Consider the following 9,771-nt stretch of genomic DNA (forward strand, 5'->3'; position numbering starts at 1 on the left):
TGTTTGGATTTGAGTTTCAAGTATTTAATTTTCTACAAAAATAAAGGTTATGGTTTATAAGTTTATTATGAATCTTATTTATTTACGTACAATATTTAAATTGTACTTAAGGATTTTAGATTGATCCCGCTAAAGACTTATGTTGAACCAGTTAGAAATAGGCATGATCGAGACTGCATTGCATGTAATTTTCATGTTGTTCATGCATATTGATTTATGTTGAGTGTATTGATGTGATGGTTATTGAGGTCTAGTCACATTTATCGTATTGACAAAAGCCACAATGGTTCCATTATTGATACGCCACATGGACTAGATTGTTAATGTGAAAGTCTAACGATAAAAGTGTACGAATGTACACCTAAGAAATAATTGTGATATAATGGTTACAATATGTAGATCAAGTGAGAGATTCTTGGAAAAAAATTTATGTATTATTTTTTTATATGAAAGAAAAATCAGTATAAAATTATGTATTGATTTCTTATATGAAAGAAGAATTTATAAGAAAAATAAATAAAAATAACTTTATTTCATAAATTTTAATTTATCAATAAGTTAAAATTGGTTTCTTAAATAATCTAAAATCATTGTTCTTATCTTATATTTTTGCTAAAATATTGTAAACCACAAATTTATGAATTTTCTTTTTTAGAAAATGGAAGAAATACTTTTCGTAGCATGTGGGGTTGTTCCCGAATAGGATTGATTACAACCAAAACCGAAACCGAAAAGAAGTTAAAGAATAAGACTTTATTGGATGACAGCTTTGAGTGTGTGCATGCATGTGTAATGTCAATGTGCAACGTCGATAAGGATAAAAGAAATTCAAATTATCAGACAAAACTTCACCGTCAAATATGCACGTTAAAGAGTCAACAATGTCAACACCAAATTTTTGTTGGGTCCCATTTTAAATAATCACCGACATCTGCGTGCCAGTTGTAGCTGCACCCTTAGCTTCCACAAACCAATATTCTCAACCAATGGTCTTCATACCACAGATTCATTAATTCTAAATAAGCACAACGGCTACTAATGTCATTGAATAATACTGGATTTAGTTTTTTTTTTAAAGTAAAATCTCATGTTGAATAAATTGAAAAACGTGATTGAAAAAAAAAATCATCAAAAAAAGAAAAGCACAACGCTGTAAATGTAGATATAGAGTAGTGACATACTTAAAAACAAGTATAATAACAACATTAAAATTATTTGTTTTAGAAAGTATTTGATGAAAAAATTATTTAGGAATATTAAATTCATTCTTAATTCTTAATTAAAGTTTATAATAAAAGTAATCATATAATATATGTATAATAAAATTTAAAATCAATTACAATCTTAGTTATTAAATTTTAATTAATAATTATTATTTATTATCTAAAGTATATTTTGATTATTTTAGAAGAGTCAAATCCTGTGGAAAAATATTATTCTTACATAAATAAATATTGTATGAAAAAGATTATCTTCACCTACCAGTTTAATAATTATTTATATATATTTATTCTCATTTTTGGATTGAATTTGAGTATTCTCTAACATAAATGAGTCTAAATTAAATTTATAAATACATGTTTAAGAGATAAAATTATTTATAAATATTGTTGGGATGCATTTTCATTTTCTTATGAAACTGAAAAAAATGCTTTTTTTTTTGGTAAATAAAAATGATAGTACTCTCTTTCTTTTAATGGTCTACTTGGTAAGAGAGAAGGTCAGAAGAGAAAACAAATATTTTTCTTACGCTAGATTGGAGAGAAAATAAAAGAAAAAACTTGACATCTAAAAACAAAATTTTAAATTTTTTCTTCCTTTTATTTTTGTTTTGAATTTAAAATTCAAACTTTTCCATCATTCATTATTTTCCTTTCATCCAACAACCGGACTTGTTCTTTTCTATCACTGCCGTCCTTTATGTCTTTATCTTTTTCAGTCTATTCTTTCCCTCTCGCAATAAAGATTCACTGGTGTTACGCGTTAACATCCACTCTATTAAGCAAATGTGCTCCTAGTAGTACAATAAAAATATAAAATAAAATAAAAATAACAAATATTTATATAAGATTGTGTTCTTGCAAGTTCCAAGTTCCAAGTTCATGCACAACCGATCTTTTCCTCTGAGAAGACGTGTCGGTAGCTGAAGCATTTTATAAGCCTCCACTTTCCTGAACTAGTTTTAACATACAATCTTTCAAGTACACCTCCCCAGCTTCCATTTAAGGTATATATAGCTTATAAGTGAACTTCATATACATCTTCTTTATATTAATTTTTGCTTTGTTTCTTTTTTCCCCCATCTGTAGTTTGTGGGGCTAGAAGTTTCTATTTCTGGGCATTCAGAAGATTGCAGGAAAAGTTATCAGCTTTATTTCCATATTGAACAGAGTTGTTGATCTAGGTAGTGTTGGGTTGGAATCGGTGATCTGTCTTTGGGCCAAATTTGGAGGGTGAATGCTGGTTAATATATTTTATTTTTGTGTTTAAATGGTTGATATTCGAATATGGAAATGTTAGGGGTGTTTACTTACACTTTTGTTTTCTGCTTTCATTTTTTGTTTTCACTTTTTAATTATAAAACTGTCACACTTTGTTTTCTATCTGTTTCATGTTTTCAAAGATTTGTAAGAAAAAAACTGAAAACAACTTTCTTTTTTTCTCTGTACAAGTATGTGGATTTTCCATTATTGGTACCAATGGGGGTATTGGAGTGCCCCAGTTAAACCTATACTGAAGAAGTATCTGAGATTTCGTTTTCTGGGCTACTTTCTGAATTAACTAAGCTTTCTGACACCAAATAGATGAAGTAGTTTGTTGATTCTAAGATTGTTCTATGGATTTAAAATATTTCATCTTCCTGTGAAACAATACTACTACTACTACTACTACTAATCTTGCGATTTATGTGTGTATCTTAGATTCTTTTTACATAAGTGTGCATAAATATCTTACTATCTTCTCTATATTTCATTCATGTTTTTTTAATCCGCATTTCTTTCAATTCAAGATTCCAGTATGGATAGTTTTTGTTCCTCTCTAGCAGAGGTGTTCTCCCCAAGAGTTTTTAAAAACAATTTCTATAAGCCAGAAAACTCTATTAAAACAAAACAATATTAAAGGTGTCGTTTCGCTAGTTCATTCATATTTCAAGGTTCTCCCCCGTCTTTTTTATTCTTATGTAAATAAAAATCAAACTTATTGGTTCATTGATTCTTGAACTTAAAAGAAAAAAAGAGTTGATCTTTTTTTAGTAACTTGAATGCACAAGTGATGCGGGTAGCAAATGACAAGATTAGAAGACAATATAAAATTTTCCTTGTTCTATGTGTAAGGTTTATTATGATGTCGCTTTTGTTTTGTTTTTATACGAAATAATGTTTCTTTATGTTAATTAAATAATACGCCCTTCTGATACATCCAAGGTGTTCTGTATTTCTCATTTTTTATGCTTAACTTTATTGTTTTCTATTTGTTGGATACGTGCAGAATGGAGATCACTAGAATAGGCCAATGGTTAAGTCTTCTGATATGTGTACTACTATTACTGCAGACAGAAGGGGTTCCTGTGGGAATCACTTTTGTTGAAAATGCAGTGGCAAAAGGGGCTGGTGAGAAATTTCTGCTGTTTCTGCTATGCTCTTCATCTCCTTCACCACAATTTTCAGTATTGTTTATTGTAGTTTGGAAATTGATCTATGTTTAACATCTTGTTCAGTTTGTTTGGATGGGAGTCCTCCAGCTTACCACTTCCACAAGGGATCTGGAGCAGGGATTAACAACTGGATAGTTCACTTTGAGGTATATCTCTTTCTGCAAAATGGCAACTATAAAGAGTCTTTACCAACTCTAGAAAACATTCATTTCATTTTTTATTTTATTTGTATGTTCCTTTTTATATTTTGTGAATACATATATAAATGTTGCTTTGTTAAACTGCCAACTGGATCAGAAGGTGATTTTTAAAATTTTTAAATATGGGTTATGTATGTTTTGAGGTTTGTGAAGTTGTTCCCACAAAAATGAACATGGGAATGTGACATTTCTGTATTTGGTACAAGTTTTTTAAAAGAAAAAAATCCTAGATCATTGTTGATTCTCAAGAAAGTGGTTTTCCCATGTTTTCCTTTAATTTTTGTTTCAATGGTGTCAACAATTAACTTCCTTTCTCACTCCCACTTTTATTCTTATTCTTGAATTTTGAAAAAATAGCACACAATGACTTGGAATAATAAAAATAGCGCACAATTAACTTCCTTTCTCACTCCCGGTTACTTACTATATTACCTAACAATAACATTCTTGGTCGTAATATTCTTTGAAATGTAATAATATATCTTGAAACAAATGTCCCCTCATAGTCATATATTTCAATTCTTAAATCTCAAATTTGGTCCTTAAAATTATAAGGATTTTAGGTGGAGGAGGGAAAGACACAATGACTTGGAATAATAAAAATAGAATTTATATGCACTTCTTTACATTATCATCTAATCACAAATTTATTTAGTTAAGTTTGTTTACTTTTATAATAACTATGCTAAAAGTTTATTTAAAGAATGATTTGATTTTTTGGTTGACTGTAAATATTTATACATGGAGAGCATGATAGTAGTAATTAAACTCAACATGCACATTGATTTTATTTGTATAGTTAAGTTTGTTAACTTTTATAATAACTACCTTAAAAGTCATTTAAAGAATGATTTGAGTTGATTGGTTGACAGAGAGTAAAAGAGTTTACAGAGAAGCATGATAATTAAACTCAACATAATGTTGAAACATGGCTGGAAATGACATATTACAAAAGTCAGAATACTTACCTCTTTATATTAGATGAATGTTAATTATTGGTTCATTTTCTAGTTGCCTTGTAAATTTTTTAGAGAATGACCAATAATTAAGGATGTGTTTAAAAAGTGTGTTGTTAGCATATCTCTTTATACGTTGTATAGATATGCAAAACATTGGTCAATTAACTTGTCCCTTTTTTGTAAATTCTTGATATTTTCCAGACACAATATATGAAATATTGGAAAAGTTCTCTATTTTTGTTAATGATCTTCAATACAATTTGTTTTAGGGAGGAGGATGGTGCAACAACGTTACTACTTGCCTTTCCCGTAGGGACACTCGATTAGGTTCATCTAAGAAAATGGATACATCACTTTCCTTTTCTGGGTTTTTCAGTAACAGTAAAAAGTTCAATCCAGGTATTGTCTACTAATCAATATATGTTTTTTGACTGTTTGTCTTCATGAACCATTCCCTAAGAATGTTGTTGGCTATTCCAGATTTCTATGATTGGAACAGAATCAAGGTTAGGTATTGTGATGGGTCATCATTTACTGGTGATGTTGAAGCTGTTGATCCGGTAAGTTTTACAAATTCAAAAGGATTTTGTAATGTAAATTAGTAGGAGAATATTAATATTTCATAAATTTTATATGCTAATTTTCCTTTTGCTGATGTTTATAATATGAATTTATCAGAAAACCAATTTGCACTTCAGAGGAGCAAGGGTTTTTGCTGTGGTCGTTGAGGATTTATTAGCAAAAGGAATGAAAAATGCTCAAAATGTAAGGGACTTTGATAATTTCCAACTTTTGTCTTTGACTAGAGTAAGTTTTTTAATTCACTTACTGAAACTTGTAACTGCAGGCAATTATCTCCGGATGTTCAGCTGGAGGATTGGCTTCTATTCTAAATTGCGATCGATTCAAATCACTACTACCTGCAACAACTAAAGTGAAATGCCTTGCAGATGCTGGTTTTTTTATCAATGTGTAAGCTGTGCATTAATTTGCTTTCTACTTATCATTTTTCTTGAATTCTTTTTGGAGTTGCTCAAGTCATCTAATGATTCAATATGTTATTCTTGTACAACAGAAAGGATGTCTCTGGAGCACAGCGCATTGAAGAGTTCTACAGTCAAGTTGTTCAAACACATGTACTTGTCCTTTCTCTCATTATTTTTCCCTTTGCCATAGAACTAGCATATGCCATGTTTTACACCAAAAATATTGCTGTTAATGTTTTCATACTTTCTGTTTAAAAGAAACTTTCTGATGCTCTCATTCAATCAAGACCAACTTTCTTATCTTCTTTATTATAGGGCTCAGCAAAGAATTTGCCTACATCCTGCACTTCAAGACTCAGACCAGGGCTGGTAAGTTTGGGAATTTACGTCTTCTACCTTTGTGGCTTCTTTGGTGTTACTAATACTTCTTCTGAACAATGTTGTAGTGCTTTTTCCCTCAAAATGTCGTGTCCCAAATCAGTACCCCAATCTTCTTTGTAAATGCAGCCTATGACTCATGGCAGGTCAGATTATTCTCTTTCTCAAGAAACATTCTATTTTTGGAATGGTGTTCATTTGGAATTTTGGTCCTACTTAAAACTGATAATATGTTTATATTCATTGATCAATTGATTGGCTTGTTTATAAGGTTAAGCAACGCTGGTTATATATGAGGATTTATACAGAACAACATAATATATAATAGACTTGAGATTTTAACTTTGAATTCCCAGTGAAAAATACTATGATTGCTTAATTATCTCAATATTGAAAATTCTGCTTACATATGCAACCAGGATATTGTCTCAAATTGAGCCAAGATTTTTCTACATATTCCTTTTATCTTAGCATACTATTTTAAATGGTTTATGGTTGAATGCTGAATCACATTTGCCCTCCATTAAGATGCTCAATGACTCATCTCCTTCATGAAGTAGACAATTGATGTTTCCACTACGTATTGCTTTTAATAAGGGTTGCAATCTTTACAATATTTCTCTGATCCCTATCATATTACTTTGATTCAGATCAAAAACATTTTGGCACCAGGTGCTGCTGATCCCCGTGGCCAATGGCGTGAATGCAAGCTTGATATCAAAAACTGCTCACCTAATCAACTCAGTGTAATGCAAGGTGGACATTTCTGGTCCTAATAACTAGCGTCACACTGAAACTTGCTTATTCCTAAACTCTAGGACTTCTGCTAGGCTTCTAACCAACCTCCTAAAGCTGTCTAAAATTTTTTCTGCCTCTGAATACTCTACTTGACATATATCATTTGGTTTATTTGGGCCATAAGCACTTACAACAGAAGGAAATAAAAAGGAAAAATGAAATAAATTTGTCAATAAGCTAAAATTAGCTTATGAAGAAGTTAATTTGTAGAAGTTGTCTCATATTAGCTTCTCCAGAAGCATATTTTTTACTTATTCATAAGTTAATTTTAGCTTATGAAGAAACTTATTTTATTTTTCCTTCTTATTTTCTTTTCCTATAAGTACTTTTGGGAAAGTTTATCTGAACAGGCTCCAGTTTATAAATGAAACTGACATGAGTAAAAACAAAAGCAACGGAATCAAAACTAGTCATTATAATCTTCTACTATTTGGTTGAAGCCTTTTAGGGGCCTATGGAATTCTTGACATCCACATTTTACAACAGTTTGTGAACTCATTCAATGCATGATTTCAGGATTCAGGACAGATTTCTTAAGGGCATTTAGTGTGGTTGGCAACGCCGCATCTAAAGGGCATTTTATAGATGGTTGCTATGCACACTGCCAAACTGGAATACAAGAGACATGGCTGAGAAATGACTCCCCAGTGGTGGCCAAGACAGTAAGAAACTGACATTATTTTCTCCTTTCTACAGAATATGTGCATCTTTGTGCGGCTTTAGGATTAAGAAAAATATACTTGGACACCCAAAATATACTATTTAACACTTGGTGCAAGAGAAAAAAAAAAAAGGTATGATAAGTTATACAACGTGATACGAATGATGTTTAAAATAAAGGGGTGTTTAAGTCTCATTACTGGTAGGTTTATTACTATCTTTTCCTTTATATCAAGAGCTAACTTGTTTGCATAACATTGTGCAGTCAATTGCAAAGGCAGTGGGTGATTGGTTTTATGATCGAAGGCCCTTCCGTGAGATAGATTGTGCCTACCCTTGCAACCCTACTTGCCATAATCGTATTTTTGATCAGAATGAGCGTCCAGACGTATAGATTCATTTAAAAGAGTATGCTTATTTATTTATTACTACAAACTATACTTTATTAGTTATCTAGTTTTTATTGAACGAGATGTGTCACTTGCACTCATGGCTTTGTGGTTTGAGATCTCAAACCATCAAAGTATGGGTTCGATTGTTGCATCAACAAAAAACAAGCTGTGATTGATGATTTAAAAGGTTCCAAAGTGTAAGGGTAGGCAACCTGATAAAGGATGATAATTGTCTACCATGTAAACATAACATTTTTATTATCAATAAAGGGTATATCTGTAATTCTAATAACTTTTTTTTTATCTATAATTTTTGGACGAAAATAGTCTTGTAGGCCGAAGAACTAGTTTAACTAGCATTTTTTTCCTTGTCTTTTTTACCGAGCAATAAACAGTATTTTTTCTTATATAAATATTATAACTTGGTTTCAAATTTTTAAGTCAAGTTTGAGTACGAGAAATGTTTGGAATCTGTCTTAGTTTGGAATTTGAAAGAAGTGTTTGGTGCAAAATCTACTATTACCCTCAAAAACCAATTACATAGCATTTTAGAAACATCATCAACAACAACAACAACAACGCCTTATCCCACTAGATGGGGTCGGCTACATGGATCAATTTCCGTCATAATGTTCTATCAAGTACCATACTTCTATCCAAATCATTAAGTTCGAGATCCTTCTTGATAACCTCTCTTATAGTCTTTTTGAGTCTTCCTCTGCCTCGAATTGTTTGCCTTCTCTCCATCTGGTCTACTCTCCTCACTACAGAGTCTACCGGTCTTTTCTCTACATGCCCAAACCACCTAAGTCTATTTTCCACCATCTTCTCTACAATAGGCGCTACTCCAACCCTCTCTCTAATAGCTCCGTTTCTAATTTTATCCTGTCGAGTCTTACCACACATCCACCGCAACATCCTCATCTCCGCTACACTTACTTTAGTCTCATGTTGGCTCTTGACCGTCCAACATTCTGTTCCGTACAAAATCGCCGGTCTTACCGTAGTCCGATAAAACTTTCCCTTTAGCTTGATCGGTACCTTTGCATCACATAACACCCCCGATGCTTTTCTCCATTTCATCCATCCTGCTTGAATGCGATGATTCACATCCCCTTCAATTTCTCCATCATCCTGTATTACAGACCCAAGATATTTAAACCGTGTGACTTGAGGGATAATATGGTCTCCTATTTTCACCTCTGAGTTAGATACCCTCCAACTTTTGCTGAACTTACATTCCATATACTCCGATTTGCTTCTGCTTAGGCGAAAGTCATGTGTTTCTAGAGCTCGTCTCCAAGTTTCCAACCTCTCGTTCAACTCCTTCCTCGACTCTCCAAGGAGGACTATGTCATCTGCAAAAAGCATGCATCTCGGCACTATCTCTTGGATTTGTTCCGTGAGGACATCCAGAATTAAGGTAAAAAGGTAGGGGCTAAGGGTTGACCCTTGATGCAAACCAATTGTGATGGGAAAATCGTCTGACTCTCCACCCTGTGTCCTAACACTAGTCGATACCCTATCATACATATCTTGGATAGCTCGAATATATGCAACCCTAACCCCTTTCTTCTTTAGAGCTTTCCACAAAATCTCTCTAGGCACTCTATCATACGCTTTCTCCAAGTCAATAAAAATCAAGTGCAAGTCTTGTTGGTCCATGCGATATTGCTCCATCATTAACAATTTTTTAAAAAATAATCTGTTAGATGACGAGAAATTTAAAAATATAATTTTTCA

General features: G+C 32.1%; 1 protein-coding gene across 5 annotated transcripts; it reads left to right on the forward strand.

The window, feature by feature from the left end:
- Positions 1-1,994: 1,994 nt before the first annotated feature.
- On the forward strand, positions 1,995-8,320 carry LOC100781246 (pectin acetylesterase 8). Of its 5 annotated transcripts, none has more exons than XM_041010215.1 (14): positions 1,995-2,227; positions 2,310-3,330; positions 3,490-3,611; positions 3,719-3,801; positions 5,084-5,213; positions 5,295-5,374; positions 5,493-5,579; positions 5,662-5,786; positions 5,890-5,950; positions 6,116-6,169; positions 6,247-6,324; positions 6,829-6,934; positions 7,493-7,638; positions 7,902-8,320. In XM_041010215.1, the coding sequence occupies exons 2-14, from the start codon at positions 3,287-3,289 to the stop codon at positions 8,028-8,030; spliced, it is 1,245 nt and encodes a 414-aa protein (XP_040866149.1). In that variant the 5' UTR covers positions 1,995-2,227; positions 2,310-3,286; the 3' UTR covers positions 8,031-8,320. The 5 variants fall into 5 exon arrangements, with proteins under 5 accessions (XP_040866149.1, XP_006599204.1, XP_006599203.1 ...); XM_006599141.4 differs by having other exon boundaries at positions 1,998-2,227; positions 2,310-2,404; XM_006599140.2 differs by lacking the exon at positions 2,310-3,330 and having other exon boundaries at positions 2,191-2,227.
- The last annotated feature ends 1,451 nt before the right edge of the window (positions 8,321-9,771 follow it).

This window comes from Glycine max, chromosome 16 (genome assembly GCF_000004515.6).
Source record: "Glycine max cultivar Williams 82 chromosome 16, Glycine_max_v4.0, whole genome shotgun sequence".
Lineage (NCBI taxonomy): Eukaryota > Viridiplantae > Streptophyta > Magnoliopsida > Fabales > Fabaceae > Glycine > Glycine max.